Below are 16,128 nucleotides of genomic sequence, written 5' to 3' on the forward strand. Positions count from 1 at the left end.
TGTGGTGAGCTTTTTCTAGTATTCATATTTCTTTATGGGAGTACTACACAAGGCGGTTAGCGTCAGAGGGGCGTACATCATATTTTCGACCACATTCTATACAGTGGTTGCGAGTGAATGAAATATTGGAATATGGTGTTCTGTCTGGGAACAAATGATAAAGTATGCTATGTTTTCTGCGTATGACCGAAATCTCTCCTTGCTTGTGCTGCAATCTACGTTCCCGCTCCAATGTATGTTAGAATAGTCAGGTGGTTCGCTTGGATAGTGGTTAATATATTGTACAGACATCTGCTATTTAATGTGGATTTCAGTGCAGCTTAACCCACAAACAGGGTCATTCAACCGCTTGATATAAACTAGACGCAAGTCAAGTGATGGTTGGCAAAAGGTCTCAAAAGTTTAGGATCAAATGATCAGGCTTTCCCCGCCTGAATATTTTCCAAACGCAACATAGGTAAAGGAACGCTGTCTTGGGTTACAAGGCCTAACACGAGGCCCATCTGTCAGGGCTGACGGGGGTCACCGTGGATATGGTGATGCTGTGGCACTATCCTGGCTATAAACGCAAACAATAGGGTGGTTCACTATGTTCATGTATGGCCAAAGTGCAAAAGCAATTCTTCTAAGTACATTTATTTTTCATTTATGAATGTATTTCGTGCCGAACTCCGACTAGATCTAAAAATCCGACATGGCCCTTGATGTTACACTGGCATTTTCCCCATTCACCGTGTCTTGAAAATCCATCTATGAGCTCTCGGCCTGCTTAAGGAGGCTTTCGAGGTTGATGCTCTTGGGTCGCTCGATGGGTAAGCCAAGGGCACGGTCCCAAATGAGTTGAGCAAGGGGCCCCAAGCCACGAGAGACACCGAAGGTGGCGGTGTAGTACAGCGTCTCGTGGAAGCCGTAGTGGTGGAAGAGAACGCCGGAGCTGGAGTCGACGTTGGGGTAGGGGTTCTTGGTCTTGCCGTGCTTCTTGAGTACCTCAGGAGCGATCCGGCTGTTCTTCTGCACGAGCTGGAAGATAGGATCTTGGGCAATCTCCGGGCGTGCGGCGGCATAGTCCATTAGGGCTTCAAAACGGGGATCGGGCTTGCGTAGAACGGCGTGGCCGTACCCAGGCACAACTCTACCCGAGTTGAGAGTAGTCCATAGATAGTCTGTCACATCCTTATCAGTGTATGACTTGGGGATGTTGTCCTTCATCTGAATGATCCATCGAAGCACTTCCTGGGCAGCAAGCCTATCATCTTGTCAGCGCACGAAGACGCGCGGGTTGCTGTTTATCATCCTACCCGTGGAGAGGTCCCGCCAAACCCTGGAGCCCGGCACTGTAGCTGAGGAAGGGATCGCTCAGTGCGCTTCCGACCAAGTGGGTGGCGTGAGCGGAGACGTTTCCTCCCTCGTGGTCGCCGTGCAGAGCAAGGTAGAGTCTTAGAAGGTCCTGGAAGCTCTCGTTCTCCTTGCCACCCTTTCCAAGCATAGCAGCAAAATTGTAGGACCAATCCTGTTCGATGTCAACCTCGGCCGGAAGAGCACCACCGCCCCGGTAGGAGTTCTGGTAAATTTTAGCGGCAATGGTGGGCAGCTTGGCCAACAGTGAGATAGAGTCGTCAAAGGTAGGCTCCCAGTAATCAGCCTTGTTAAGACCCTGCTCGTAAGCCTTGGCAAATTTGGAGGTGTAGTTCAGGGCAGAAACGGCAATGGCAAACTGGGTCATTGGATGAAGGTCTTTGGGAAAGTCGTCAAGCAGCTTGTTGACAAACTGAGGCAGTTGGGCTTGTTCAGCCAGCTCACGGGAAAACTGGCGAACCTGGTTCGTGGAAGGGACCTGGCCTGTAAGTAGAAGCCAAAACATAGCTTCCGGCAGCATTTCCGTGCCCGTCTTTCCCTTAGGCAGCTCCTTCTGGCAGTCCTTGATTGTCTTGCCGTGGAAGCGAATACCTTCGTTGGCATCCAAGACTGAACCCTCCCAAACCATGGCCTTTAGACCACGCATGCCACCAATGGCGTTCTCAATCTTGACCTCGCCTATGACCTTGGAGGAGTGTGCCTTGACTTTCTTCAAGAGTTCTCGCTTGGCTGGGATAACACTCTTGAGCGTGGTCTTGAGGTCTGGCTCGGACGAGGAAGAGTACTTGCGGGCATTGAGGGAAGAGCGAGCTGCTAGACACTGGCACAAGTCAGTCTAGATGCTTTCTCGAGGAAAGATTGTACTCGATGCAAGTCTCGACATACCCTCAGAGCTCCTACAGCCCTCGTGCTTCTGGTGAAGTTCAAAGTCATGACTTGTCGACCGAGTAGCTTGAAGGGAGGGGTCAGCAGTTGGGTAAGTGACGTCAACAAGCAAGTTCAGTTTGGTTGTAGAGATGTCGCCAACGAGGTTCTAAAAGTACTGATCGCACAGTGACCGGTCAATGGAGCGAATATTGCGTCCGCGAGAAGGTTTTGGGAAGGAATATGGATAGAGACAGAAGAGAGCGGGAGGAGAAAGAGACCAAGCTTGTAGTTTGCTACAGGCTTTATTATGCCTATCTAAGTTCCTACCTACTTAGGTACCTACCTAGGTAGGCCGAGACAAACATGGCCCGAGTTGAGGGGTTGTCAGCCAGCGCCTGTGCCGTCCGTTCGCCTCTGGGCGGGCACTGTGAGCAGTAGGTAGCCTCTCCAGGTAGGTGCCGAGGGTGCTCCGGACGGGAACCCCAGGTTTCCTCCACGTTTGGCGGGCTGCTCCTCTGCGGTCGGAGCTCTAGGGTCGACTGACTACCTATCTGAGCGCTGTGACTGGCCTTTTGCTTTGCCCCATACCCCGGTCACTGGTACTAGTGTACAGAAAATGAGGGGAAAGGGATGGGCCGAGGCAAACCGAATACCTAGGTATGCTACGGACGAGCGGTTACGGGGGATTGACCAATGATTGACCCTCTTGGACGTGCGGTCGGTCATCAACCCATCTTTGCCGCTTCTTACCAAGGCTCAACGTCCCCCTTCTCCGGCTGACGCTCGCCGAACTGCGCTGCACGTATGTTTGGTTTTCCACGCACGTTACCTGCAATATACGGCTAGTCATCGTATCCCGGACGTAAGATATCCTACCCCGAGTAGCAAAGCACCCGCTGGGATTTCACCCAGACATGGGACACTAATTCTTCTCCTAGACAGCCTAACTTTCCCTACCACCACAAATGATGTGAAAATCCACAGTCATCTCTCAGAAGTCGATATTTCTCCATCTCATCGCCCAGAGCCGCTACAAACGCGAGGAAACATGATCAGAAGAGCTGCCGCGCGTGCGGTCTTCCGAAGAGTTCCTCTACTTAGACCGCCATTGGCCCTGGCCACTCTCGCGCGTTGTGTCTCAACAACACCCCGAATGGCTCAGGTCCCTGCAAACCCATTCTCCTCTGGCTCCCCTCCAGCCGATGCCTTCCAACTACTGCCTGAGTCCGAAAAGGCTGGCGTTGCCGAAGACGAGCTATACGAAGCACAGATCAAAGAGGTCGAGGCATGGTGGCAGTCGTCCAGATACTACGGCATCAAACGACCTTACAACGCCGCCGATGTCGTGTCTAAACGCGGCTCGCAACATTATTCCTACCCCAGCTCCGTCATGGCGCGAAAGCTTTTCAATCTCGTCAAGGAAAGGGGGGCTGAAGGGAAGCCGATTCACACAAGTACGGTTGGCCCACCTGAATCTCGTCGCCGTTAACAACCATATGCTAACCGACGTGCGGCTTACAGTGGGCGCCATCGACCCCGTTCAAATGACGCAGCAGGCACCCCATCAAGAGGTCCTCTACATCTCGGGCTGGGCCTGCTCCTCCCTCCTTACCTCTACCAACGAAGTGTCCCCAGATTTCGGCGATTACCCTTACAACACTGTCCCGAACCAGGTCCAGCGTCTCGCGAAAGCCCAATCGATGCACGACCGGAAACAGTGGGACGCCCGCCGGAAGCTGACGCCCGAGGAGCGCGCAAAGACCCCATACGTCGACTACCTGCGGCCCATCATCGCCGACGGTGACACGGGTCACGGCGGCCTGTCTGCCGTCCTCAAGCTTGCCAAGCTGTTTGCCGAGAACGGGGCTGCGGCGGTGCACTTTGAGGATCAGCTTCACGGCGGGAAGAAGTGCGGGCACTTGGCGGGCAAGGTCCTGGTGCCCATTGGGGAGCACATCAACCGCCTGAACGCCGCCCGCTTCCAGTGGGACGTTATGGGCTGCGAGAACCTCGTTATTGCCCGCACCGACTCGGAGAGCGGAAAACTCATTAGTAGCGCCATTGACGTGCGCGACCACGAGTTCATACTCGGCGTCACAGATCCGAGCCTTGAACCCCTTGCTGAGACCATCCAGGCCATGGAGGCCAAGGGCGCCCCTGGTTCTGAGATCGACGCCTTCGAGGCAAACTGGGTCAGGGTCACGAAATTAGTCACCTTCGACGAGGCCGCCGTAGCACACATGCACAAGGAGGGCGTGTCCCAGGAAAATATTGATGCCTACCTCGAAGCCGTGCACTCGAACCGCGACATCGGTATCACCCAGCGTCGCAAGCTCGCGAACGAGCACACATCGACCCCGGTCTACTTCTCGTGGGATGTCCCCCGCACGCGCGAGGGTTTCTACCACTACCGCGCCGGCATGGACGCCGCAACGAAGCGCGCCATTGCTTTTGGGCCGTATGCGGACCTCCTCTGGGTAGAGACGGGCGACCCCAACGTCGAGGTGGCGTCGAAGCTCGCCAGAGCTGTGCGTGAGGTATATCCAGGCAAGGGCTTGGTCTACAACCTCAGCCCTTCCTTCAACTGGATGGCACACGGCTTCACAGACGAGACCCTCAAGAGCTTCATATGGGACATTGCCAAAGAAGGCTTCGTGCTGCAGCTCATCTCCCTGGCCGGTCTCCACTCGAACGCAACCATCACGAACGAGCTCGCGAGGGAATTCAAGAAGGACGGCATGCTGGCATACGTCAACATTGTGCAGAGACGCGAGAAGGAGAGCGGCTGCGATGTCTTGACGCACCAGAAATGGAGCGGTGCAAGTTACATTGACGGCATCTTGGGAGCGATCCAGAGCGGTAGCTCAAGCAGTAAGAGCATGGGTGAGGGAAACACTGAGAGCCAATTCCATTGAAACGGCGTTGACAGTAGTACGTACGTACATTGGGCGGCGTTGTTGGGTTTGCGCGGTTGGTTGTGATTTTCTTTTTTCCCCCAGGGGGGGGGGGGGGGGGTTACCTTTTCTCTCCCGAGCCCTCTTTTGCCCTTTCGTTTCTTGCGCCTCTCCCATGTAGATGCCAATTGGATGCCTACGAGACCTCATGAAAGGGGAAAACCACTGGTTTGTGGGCTTGCAGGCAACAGAGGGAGAACATCATTATGAATAATTTAGTCTATTCACACTTTCATCATGACCATCGACCGTTGCCTAATCTCTTACCCAGCGCCATAAACTCCAAATCCATTATCTCATGATTTCGAGGAACCCGGAATCAGATAAGCCGCGTCGGCCTCTTACTCAAGGCTAGTGCGACTGGCGTTGTTGATGGGCGCGGGCGTCGCAGGACCTTCGGGAGTTACGTAGGCCTTGGTCATACCGCCGTCGACTACCATGTCGTGACCATTGACGAAGCTCGACTCGTCACTTGCTAGGAAGAGGACGGCCTGGGCCTGTTCAATGGCCTCGCCGAAACGACCGGTAGGAAAATGAATCTCGCGGCGCAAGCGCTTGGGGATGTCGTCACCAAGCCAGTCCTGCAACAACGGCGTGTTGAGGGGCGCGGGGCAGAGAGAGTTGAAGCGATAACCCTCGCGGGCGTGCACCATCGCGAGCTCACGGGTAAGGGCGAGAACGGCGCCCTTGGACGCCGTGTAGGCAAGCTGAGGGGTAGCAGCGCCAACGAGGGCGACAACAGAAGCCGTGTTGATGATGGAGCCCTTCTTCTTGTTGTTGCGGCGCAGGGCGAGAACGGCGTGTTTGCTGCCGAACCAGACACCCTTGACATTGATGTTCTGGGTCAGATCCCAAATCTCCTCGGGGGTATTGATAGCATCGTCGTCGCGAGCGTGCATGATGCCAGCATTGTTGAATATGATATCAAGTCCACCCCAGGCATCGACCGAATCGACGAGGGCTTTGACCTGGTCCTCCTTGGAAACATCGGTGATCTGTTGTATGCTGTCAGCCCGAGGAACAACTGTTTTCAAGCAACGCGTTCAGGACCCGCAAATGATGGGACATGGAGGGGCATAGTGGGGTAGCTGTGCAGTTGGGTGTGTGCATTTGTGCGGTCGGTCGGTTGATACAGTGCAGTTTCGGAGCGGCGGGAATGGAATCTTCCAACGCTTCTCATTCGCAGCGTGGACGTACCTTGGTCTCAACCCTCGCCGACGGAATGAGCGAGAGCACCTTGGCCTTGGCCTTGTCAAGCGCGGGGCCAGAGATATCGGCCATGACGACGCTGGCGCCCTCCTTGGCGAAGAGAATGCTGGTTTCTAGCCCAATGCCACTGAGAGGGAAATCGCACGTTAGCTTATCGCATCCTGTGAGAGTCGTCTTGCGGTGAGCGCCCTGCCACTGGGGACGCATCCCGATGCGGCGTTGAGATAAGGCGATTCGGTGGCCATGAGGGGAGATATTTGCTTACCCAGCAGCGCCGGTGATAACGGCGTTCTTGCCAGCTAGTCTGCCGCCCATCTCGGTAGGAACAGAACCCATTTGATCGTAGATTCGGGGTGTGTTGCACGAGTTATGATGTAGAATCGCAATTCTTGGTTTGTGGTGAACCGCGATGTGGCGAACGGACGAATTTGGGGGTCGCGGGGGTAGTCGGGGAAGCGTCAAGTTTGTCTAGTCGAGTTGTTGGTGGGAGAAGGAAGGAGGGGAGGAGAAGGATACGACAGCACGACGGAGACGACGGGTTTAAAGAATCAGAAAGGCAATGGCCAAAGACGGGGCTTGTTTAGCAGAATGGAGCCGAAGAGAGACAGAAGACTGTCGTCAGATAGGAGATGAGTCAAGGAAATCCGGGGTTCAGGCCTCGTCTTGCCGCCCTGGCGGCCACTTCCCCAAGGACTAGGACCAACTTGATGGGCTACTCATGGGAAGAGGCATTCGCATACACGGAGTAGGCACTGGATACAAAGCGCGCAAGCGCGGTACGAACACATCAGGTCGGGATGGCTATCCAGCCCCCTTCCTAGCTCACGATTAGCCAGCTGCTCGAGCCTTGTACTGGGAAGGTAGATCCGACAACGGCGTATCGGGAACACCATCTCGCTCAGATATGCGACAAGGGGTGGACGAGGTGCAGGCAGCCAGAGCCGTGTGGGGTTAGGCAAGCAAGCTCTCCGGCCTTGCTGCCTCCGTATACATGACAAAACTCCAGAACGTCCTTTGAAATCGGGATGAATAACTGATCGTCGTGGGGTCTATTTCCGGCGGCTTAACTATACTGGGCGGTCCAGAACCGCTGTAGCTACATCGCCTGTGTGTACTCGGTAAGGTAGGGGGTGATTCCCAAGACAGCACATAAACGCGTCGACGGGCGCACGTCCGATGTCCCGTTTATCTCTTATCAGCGGGGTCTGGCTGTGACATGATGGAGGCCCAAGATCAGGAGCCAACCCCTCCGTAATACATCTGCCAAGGGGGGCGAGGCACCACTATGAGACGGAGGGTTGAGCCGGGCACCCATGGGCGCATGACTGGCAACAGCTTGTCATTTCCAAATATAGAGAAATCAGCCTCGATGGACGTTGACTGTGGCCAGTCGGCAAGACCCTTTGTGCATGGTTTTGCGCAAAGAGCTGCCAGGATAACAGCCTGATTGATAGAGCGGTGACAGTCCAATGGCAGCGAATTGCGAGCGGCAAAGACTTTGGGCTAGGAAGTGCATGCAGTGCGGCAAAGGCAGAAAGCGACAAAACTCGGATTTGCTCAATTGACCAGACAAAAGTCGCCACTAAGAATCCTGTCAGGTACCTAACCTCGCACGCCGGGATGGGGCAATGGAAAGCAAGCAGGGTTAAACAAAGACTGCGTGTGACATTGCCGAAAGTGCCAAAGTGAGCAGCCGAATTGCAGTGGTAAAGAAGAGCCGTACACTACAAAAGGTTGGACACCACAATCCGAAGCGGTCTGCTCGAGCCCCTCCACCCCCGCTTGGTTCCCATCGTCATGGGCAGGCGACGGTGAATGGGAAACGAGCATGTGGTGTTCGAGTCCGGACGGACCGGACGGACTGGACGATCCATTACGATTCGTAAACTCGTCATTCGTGGATTGTAATACACATTAATGCGCACCGCGGTCCGGGACCGCGCCGAAGGGCCCCCGAGTCGATGAGGGGCGGCTGCAATGTCAACGCCAGTTGAGGAGACACCAGCGGCAAAGAGGGTTTACAAGCGAGTGCAAAAGCGCGGCAAGGAAGACTAAAATGGGGATGAATATGAGCATGCATGACAATGCAAGATATGTGCCGCGCTTGTTGCGACATGGCAGACTAGCTGGAGGTACCATCAGTAAACATATTGCACGCGACAAGGGGTCAAGAGGGCAATTCCCATCATGAACCTCGTAGGATCAGGATGATATTACACCCCCTCCGCCGGCTATATCGTCGTGGAGGATCCGAACATGGCGGTGACACAGTACGAGTACGGGAACATTTCGAGAATCGCAGTCGGCACTACAGCCGTGGCGGATGGTGATGGACATCGATGAGGGACGTCGAAGAGGAAAAGAGAGTGAAGTAGACACATGGAAACGACGACAAATGTGGCAAGGAGGCAACATGGACAAGACATTCTAATGGTGCACTACGTCCTCATTAGGTACTCAAAGGCTGGGAAGGTCACACGATGATGGGTGCTAGGTAGCCTCTGCAATTCACGGGTGGTTATCAAGACAACCCAATTGTTGCATTTGCCTCAACCAACCCCAGCATCCTGTCCACGGTGAGACTGAGATACGTACCCTGACCTACCGAGGCTTAGACCCTATCGGAACTAGGTATGGGCGACTGCCGTGGCAGAGGTCGTGATGACCCGCTCTACCCCCCCCCCCTCCCCAAGAGAAAGGATGAACCAATACTTGCGTAGGTGGGCAGGAAAGAGCAACCAATATCCGTACAGCTTTCCTACCAATGCAGCCAATGGCCGGTGACCAACATGCGACAGTTGTCAGTTCCAAAATCGAAGGGGGGGAGGGGGGGAAGAGGAGGGGCTACGATTGCAAGAAAGCTCGAGAGAGACACACGAATATGGTGTACACGCCCTACCTACCTACCGTATCCTGTTCACTTCAAGGTACCTGGGTACTGAGTTACTCAAGTCATGCGTTCATTCCCCAGCAAACTCGCTTCGCCGCCTCCGGCTAGATGTCATCCAGCGCGTCACTCCAGATGGCCAAACTTCTCAGATCGCACCATTCCATTGGCCGCGCGCTCCCTTATCGGCGCTCCCGCATCCAGCTCGCTGTACGCACGAGGGGTTTCCTTGAAATCAAGCTAGAGCCACTTCGCCTCAGGACGGCAATACTAGGTAGGCTAGCCTACCTACGTACACAGTAGGTGATAAGAAACTGAGCCGGGCTGGACACATTCCGGGGTGGGCTGCCATACGGATACTGCTGTACACTACCTAGGTAGGTACCTAATGTCCGTCTCTCTCCGCATTCCTTCCCTCTGAGCTCCAGTGTTTCCCCCGCCGTGCAATGTCCAAGCCCCACGATCTGTTCTAGTTCGGCTTCTTGTCTCGTATTGCTTTGCTCACACGCGCGCGCGCTCTCTCTCTCTCTCTCTCTCTCTCTATCTCTCTCTCTTCCTCTCCTCTCCTCAAACACCCCGCCAACTCCTTGCCCTTCTTGAACAAACCCTTATCTTCTTCTTTCCCATCCTTTCTCAACATCCTCCGAGCTGTAGGAGAGAGGAAGAAGAAGAAGAAGAAAACCAGAGATCAATCTCGTGCTTCCCCGTTGCACGCTACGCTTTGCGACCACACCTCAAACCACGAGCTTTCGTCCAAACCGCCGCCGTTCAAAGTCAATTGACAGCCCCCGTTTCCCGCCATGGCCCCGTCCAACGAGACTATTACCGTCGAGTCGCTCCCGGAGCTTCTCAAGGATGATACCAAGGTAAAGCTGGCCGGCATCGACGTCGATGGCATGTTGCGCGGCAAGCTCGTGTCTAAGAGCAAATTCCTGTCAGTCGCCAAGTCTGGTTTTGGCTTCTGTTCCGTAATCTTCGGATGGGACATGCATGACATGACATACATCAAGGAACTCAAGATCAGCAACGCCGACAACGGCTATCATGATCTAATGGCCATTCCCGATCTCTCTAGCTTTCGTCGCATTCCGTGGGAGAACAACGTGCCCTTCTTCTTGGTCAGCTTCTATGATCCGGATACCCAGAAGCCCATCTGCGTGTGCCCTCGCGGATTGTTGAAAACAGCCTTGGAAAAGTTACAGACGAAGGGCTACGGTGCCATGGCCGGAGGTGAGCTTACCAGGACATCAATCGAATGCCCTCGCAATGAACGAAGCTAATGGCGCTTTCTATCCCCAGCCGAGTACGAGTTCTACCAGTTCAAGGCACCTGCTCGCTCTTCCGAAGCCACGAGCTCCACGGCCGGATATTTGCAAGAGAACCCCCCACAAGCTTTGCCATCCCTTACCGAGGGTATGTTTGGTTACAGCTTAACAAGGACCGTTCATAACAACGACTACTTTTATGACATCTTTGAGACATGCTCGCAGTTCAAGTGTGACATTGAGGGCTGGCACACCGAGAGTGGCCCAGGTGTCTTCGAGGCGGCCCTCGAGTTTGGAGAGATTCAACAGATGGCCGACAGGGCTAGCTTGTTCAAGTAAGTTGGCCGGATCACGGCCGCCTCTGCCGAGCTAACCGTTGCCGTTTGCAGGTACGTTGTCAAGTCGGTCGCAACAAAATATGGCATCACCCCTTGCTTCATGGCCAAACCAAAGCAAGGCTTGCCTGGAAACAGCGGTCACATGCACGTTTCCATCGTCGACAAGGAGGGCAAGAACCTCTTTGCGCGGGAGACGAAGGACGAGAACCCGCCTTACCCGGATGTTGCTGGACTTTCAGACATGGGCCGTCATTTCTTGGCTGGCCTTCTCGAGGGTCTCCCTGATGTTATGCCTCTACTGGCTCCTACGGTGAACTCGTACAAACGTCTGGTTGAGAACTTCTGGGCACCCGTGACGGTCTCGTGGGGCTTGGAGCATAGGGCCGCATCAATTCGCCTCATTGCCCCTCCTACATCGAAACCAGGCGCAACCCGTTTCGAGGTCCGCGTTCCCGGCGCTGACACAAATCCGTCTTTTGTGCTGGCAGCAATCCTTGCTCTTGGCTGGCGAGGCGTTGAGAAGAAGCTGGAAATTCCCGTCCCGCCTTTGGGCAAGGGCCAAGATGTCGGCGGTAGCAATGATAAGGGTATCAGGCTCGCAAAGAGTCTGCGCGAAGCAAATGATCGGTTCAAGCGGAAGGAGAGTATCGCTAGAGAAGTTTTTGGAGATGATTTTGTCGACCACTTTAGTGGAACAAGAGATCATGAGATCCGGCTTTGGGATGAAGCTGTGACGGACTGGTGCGTATCAACATTAAGCCCCTTGCCAGAGGGTAAAATGAAAGTGCTAACATGTATCCTGCGTAGGGAGGTCAAGCGATATATTGAGACGGTCTGAAGGCCGGGGGTTTGGGCGACTTATCCCTTCTATCGTTGCCTGGATACTGAGTATTCTCATCGGATGCCGGGCTCCTCCGGGGAAGACGGTGTCGGGCCGCCTGCGTGATGCAGCCCGGGAACAACCCCGTCACGAAAACGATGGGTCTCTTGAGTCAAGAACCTTACCACATTCCGGCTATGCGCATGTGCCAACCCAGCCCCGTCCCGAGTTATCGTATTTATTTAGATACCCTCCAAATACCAAAGTGCCGATATATGTAACACCGTCATGTCATTTGTTTCTGCCCGGTGCAGGAGAAAATGTAGCAAGGTTTTTGACGGGCGGCATGCGACAATGCTGGCGACAAGCTTCATTGGTTGTATTCGATGCGCCTCTTATGATCGGAGGACGCGGTTGCAGGTCCCATGTGCGTGAACGAATCTATTGATCCAATCCTAGCGTTGAGCGCCGGGAGCTTGTGATGAAAATGCGCTTCTTGCTTGTACCAGGCCGGGATGGGCGCAGCGACCTCATTGGCTTCTGTGATTGACCATGTTCCTTCGATTGGCCCATCATGGCCAAGACTAAGGCTTGCAAGTATGTCGGTGAAGAATGCCAGTAACAACTGGAGACGTGAGTCAAGAGAGCCTCATTTGCGTTGGTCTCGTTGGCTACATGTACCTTTCCAAGGCGCTGCAAGAAAGGGGGGGGCAGACGACCGATGGACGACGGAAGCTGAGCTCGGAATCCGTCATGATCGCTCGACGAGACCCTCTTATCCCAGATTTGTGAACGGGTCAATAAGCCTTTTCTCGAATAATGTGGCCGAGGCTTTTGGGCCAAAGGCAGGCAGTCTGAGCCAGTATTTCATCTCGTCAGTTCCCATTCCATGTGCCGGGCTGATTCTTCGGAAGCAAAAACGGCGGGCGTCAGTTCGCTGCGGGACCAGGGTTAAACACGAGTGCCACGCCACTAGCTCCATTTGACAAGCAAACATAGCGTGGCACCCTGGGAGTGTTGGGGCTCCCATGCCCTGCCGTGGTCTATCGGTTGTCCATCAGGGAGCGCGGGAGCAGCCACCGATAGATGCACTTTGTGGCGGTCGATGCGTACCACCTTATTCTTCTTCAAAGAACGCAGTCACAGCAGTACACTCCTCATCGTGGTTTGTCTACTATGCTGGGAGAGCATTCCTACATAAGTCACAGAGGAATATAGTCGCGTATGCTAAGTGAGGTACTCATAAAGGCATGGCTGATGATTGAAAGTCCCAGGAGAGGGCTACATGGAAATCTTCCCTTCAAACCATTCCTTCATGCCAAGAACATAGTTCTCCAGGGGAACGCGTGCGTGCTGCTGACCAAAAGTTACATCCCGCCAAAAGAGATTGACACTTAAACGTCGGGGCACTATTCCGGCCGTTGAGACATATGTTGAGGTGACAAATCAATGTGACCAGAGAAAAGAGAATGACGCGGTGAAGTGTATACCAGGTTGAGCTAGCCTCTGGTTAGCCCTAGGCGGTTGGAGCAGGGTAGCACTCAAATCCATGGCTGACAACGAAAGAAAGGAACATGGCACACATGTGTCATTTGAGTGCGGGAGAGAAGGGGGACGGAGAAGACAGAGAGAGGAAAGACAATTTCCGAGAGAGGATTTATATATTCAAGTCGCGATGACCAACCCCCGGCTTGTAATGAGGCTGTTGTTAGTCGCAGGGCGCCACACAGGAGTAGAGTGATTGTGAGATACTGGAACACGATTACTGATCGTCCGTTCTTCGATTCCACGTAGTGACAGTTCTTCTTTGCTTGTCCTATGATGGAGCCGTTGCCTCGCCTTGCTTTGTGTTCGAATACCTCGCCAACATGGCTAACCCTGTTTGTTTCTCCCATCCTGCCCTGCAACAAGCGCCAGGCCTTCCCTACACGAGCAGATCTTTTCTGGGGGGGAGGGGCAGAGAGGAGTCTCGACCTCGTTACCTATTTTTCTTCTCAAGTTCGTCATGTTTTTAAATGGGCCCGGCCGGCATGATCCACGTTCTCAAAGGCCCATTCACAGCCGGCACCATCTACCGTCGACCGCACCCCATGCTCGTCTTTATTTTGCCTGCAGACAAGTGCTCTGGCCTGGAGTGGCAGATTCTCTCGGCAGGGCCAGCAACAAAAGGCACAAGACATAGAGGTTCCATCCAGATGCAGTCCCCGGTTCCCGCGGAAAAATCAAATTTCCTCTTCAGTCCCCCTCCCCGGTTCAAGTCAAATTAACCTTTCCCGTCCGGTCTTGTTGCATTGCGTATGCCTGGCCCCCTTTGGCCTGCCAACGTCCTTTGTCCACGCCGAATAAGCCAACTGGCTCTCCTTGTCATAGTTTTTTGGTGGCTCACATTCGGTCCATCGTCGATTTCTGGAAGGGCTTGGGTACATAACGCTTGTCCAACCGTTTTCCAAATCTTCAACGTTATTCGTACGCAACCCCCCCCTTTTGCATATAGAGGCGGTGGTATCTCATAGTTATGGTTTTTTTCCTGTTGCTTTTTTAAGTGATTCTGGGTGGCTTTTTTTGTTTTTCATCAAGCAGCATCGCGTGTAGCAAGCCCAAGACTCGCCCTCCACTTGGAGAGCCACAGTGCAGAGACGGCCCCTGTGGAGCGCACTGCTCCGTATGTAGCAACACTGCAAGAGGTCAAGATACGAAAAGGGGCGAAGCGGTACCGAGACACGACGAAGACGGATCCATCAAAGGGAAACCACCAACTGATTGATAGGTAAAGAGGATATCGCGCCATCCTCAATCTAGAAATATCGGAGGGTATTTCTTCATGGGCGAAGACGTTGATGCCGCGACCGGAAACCCGGGCGTTGGCGATAGTGGTCGACGGAGGACCGATAGGACCGGTGTAACGAGGGACCGGGGAGACCACAAGGACCGGAGGAGACACTCTCGAGCAACCGAGGCGAAAGCGGTGGACCGTGACCATGACGGTGATGCCTCGGACGCTGGATCAGACTTCAGCTCTGTCTCGGTCGACGAGCTACCTCCCATCCGCGCCTACGGTCACACGTACCACGGATCTGGTCGCCTCCTCATGCCCAACGACGAATCTGAGCGTGCACGCTTGGAAATTCAACACCAACTATTCAAGCTATGCCTCGAAGGCAGCCTGACTGCGACAAAGCTTCCCAAGGACCAGCCCCTTAGCATCCTCGACATCGGCACGGGTACGGGCAACTGGGCCGTCGAAATGGGCGAGCAGTACCCCTTGGCCAAGATCATGGGCATCGACATCTCCGCCGCACTGCTGCCCACGACGGTCCCGCCCAATGTCGTCTTTGAAGTGGAAGACGTCACCAACGACTGGGCCCGGGAAAGGGGCAGTCTCGATTTCGTACACGTGCGGAATCTCGTTGGCGGCGGCGTGCCGGACTGGAGGGCATTGTTCCAGCAGACTTACGAGCACTTGAAGCCTGGCGGGCAGATTGAGTTCTCCGAGGTGAGAACGAGGTTCTTTGACCTTGTTGGCAACAGCAGCGATGAGCCCACCGCGCCGACGGAGGAGGAGAAAGACTCCAGCATGATGACGGCGTGTCGTGAGTTCGAGGTGCGGTTTGCAGAGATGGCGGCCGTCGCAGGGGTTGACTTTGATCCTATACCGAAGATCCCCGCCATTCTGACAGACGTCGGTTTCGAAAAGGTGGGACGTTGGTCGGACCTGGTGCCCATACAAGCCGTAGGTCATGACGAGAAGATGGTTAGGAAAGGGGGCCAGTTCGCTCAAATGCTGGAATACGGTACGGTTATCTCTCTATTCTCATTGCTGTATAATTGGGCTTTGCCTCCTAACTGTCGACAGGCCTGGAGAACTACTCGCTGGCTGTGTTTGCCAAAGGCGGCTGGGATGAGAAGGGTATCCGAGATCTCTTGCAGAGAGTCCACAAAGAGACACGCGACATGACAAACGAGTTATATGGCAAAGTGTGAGTTCTCTACAGGGCTAACCCACCATTTGAAACCGACAACTAACACCAACTAGGTCGTTTGTAACAGCCAAGAAACCAATGCAGTGAGGTGATGTCAAAGCAATTCGCTTTTTTGCATGACAGACCCCTAGACCATCAGAACATGCAACAAAAGTAAACAAGTCTCATAATCTCAAGTTCTGTGAAGCTATCATCAACGAGCCCTCCGTCAATTACTGACTCTGTCATAAAGACCAATTTTCCATCTCGGTACCCCAACCTCAACAAGCAGTTTGACTTGGTGAGATGCCACCCTCCACCACCTTCTGTCGCAATCGGCCTAGTTTCAATCCTCTGTGCTCTTTGACTAGTGCCTAATGAAGAACGAATGGGACCGTCCAAGTTCAAAACACAGCTTACCAAGCGTCAAATCCCACTGCAGAACAGCTCGAAGGGCCTTAATCCCTGGTCCG

General features: G+C 54.1%; 5 protein-coding genes across 5 annotated transcripts; 3 read left to right on the plus strand and 2 right to left on the minus strand.

The window, feature by feature from the left end:
• Positions 1-750: 750 nt before the first annotated feature.
• GLRG_07547 (uncharacterized protein) lies at positions 751-2,289 on the minus strand (the record flags this gene model as incomplete). Its single annotated transcript, XM_008098362.1, has 3 exons — positions 751-1,246; positions 1,299-2,176; positions 2,242-2,289. The coding sequence occupies 3 exons, from the start codon at positions 2,287-2,289 to the stop codon at positions 751-753; spliced, it is 1,422 nt and encodes a 473-aa protein (XP_008096553.1).
• Positions 2,290-3,271: 982 nt separating this feature from the next.
• GLRG_07548 (isocitrate lyase family protein) lies at positions 3,272-5,138 on the plus strand (the record flags this gene model as incomplete). The annotated part of the gene is made up of 2 exons (XM_008098363.1): positions 3,272-3,677; positions 3,745-5,138. The coding sequence occupies 2 exons, from the start codon at positions 3,272-3,274 to the stop codon at positions 5,136-5,138; spliced, it is 1,800 nt and encodes a 599-aa protein (XP_008096554.1).
• Positions 5,139-5,518: 380 nt separating this feature from the next.
• Positions 5,519-6,722, minus strand: GLRG_07549 (short chain dehydrogenase; the record flags this gene model as incomplete). The annotated part of the gene is made up of 3 exons (XM_008098364.1): positions 5,519-6,172; positions 6,375-6,513; positions 6,652-6,722. The coding sequence occupies 3 exons, from the start codon at positions 6,720-6,722 to the stop codon at positions 5,519-5,521; spliced, it is 864 nt and encodes a 287-aa protein (XP_008096555.1).
• Positions 6,723-10,073: 3,351 nt separating this feature from the next.
• On the plus strand, positions 10,074-11,714 carry GLRG_07550 (glutamine synthetase; the record flags this gene model as incomplete). The annotated part of the gene is made up of 4 exons (XM_008098365.1): positions 10,074-10,503; positions 10,573-10,873; positions 10,928-11,617; positions 11,684-11,714. The coding sequence occupies 4 exons, from the start codon at positions 10,074-10,076 to the stop codon at positions 11,712-11,714; spliced, it is 1,452 nt and encodes a 483-aa protein (XP_008096556.1).
• A 2,803-nt stretch (positions 11,715-14,517) lies between these two features.
• GLRG_07551 (methyltransferase domain-containing protein) lies at positions 14,518-15,677 on the plus strand (the record flags this gene model as incomplete). Its single annotated transcript, XM_008098366.1, has 2 exons — positions 14,518-15,487; positions 15,550-15,677. 2 exons carry the CDS (start codon positions 14,518-14,520, stop codon positions 15,675-15,677), a joined length of 1,098 nt encoding a protein of 365 aa, XP_008096557.1.
• Between the last annotated feature and the right edge of the window lie 451 nt (positions 15,678-16,128).

The sequence above is a fragment of the Colletotrichum graminicola genome, assembly GCF_000149035.1.
Source record: "Colletotrichum graminicola M1.001 genomic scaffold supercont1.33, whole genome shotgun sequence".
In the NCBI taxonomy this organism is placed as follows: domain Eukaryota; kingdom Fungi; phylum Ascomycota; class Sordariomycetes; order Glomerellales; family Glomerellaceae; genus Colletotrichum; species Colletotrichum graminicola.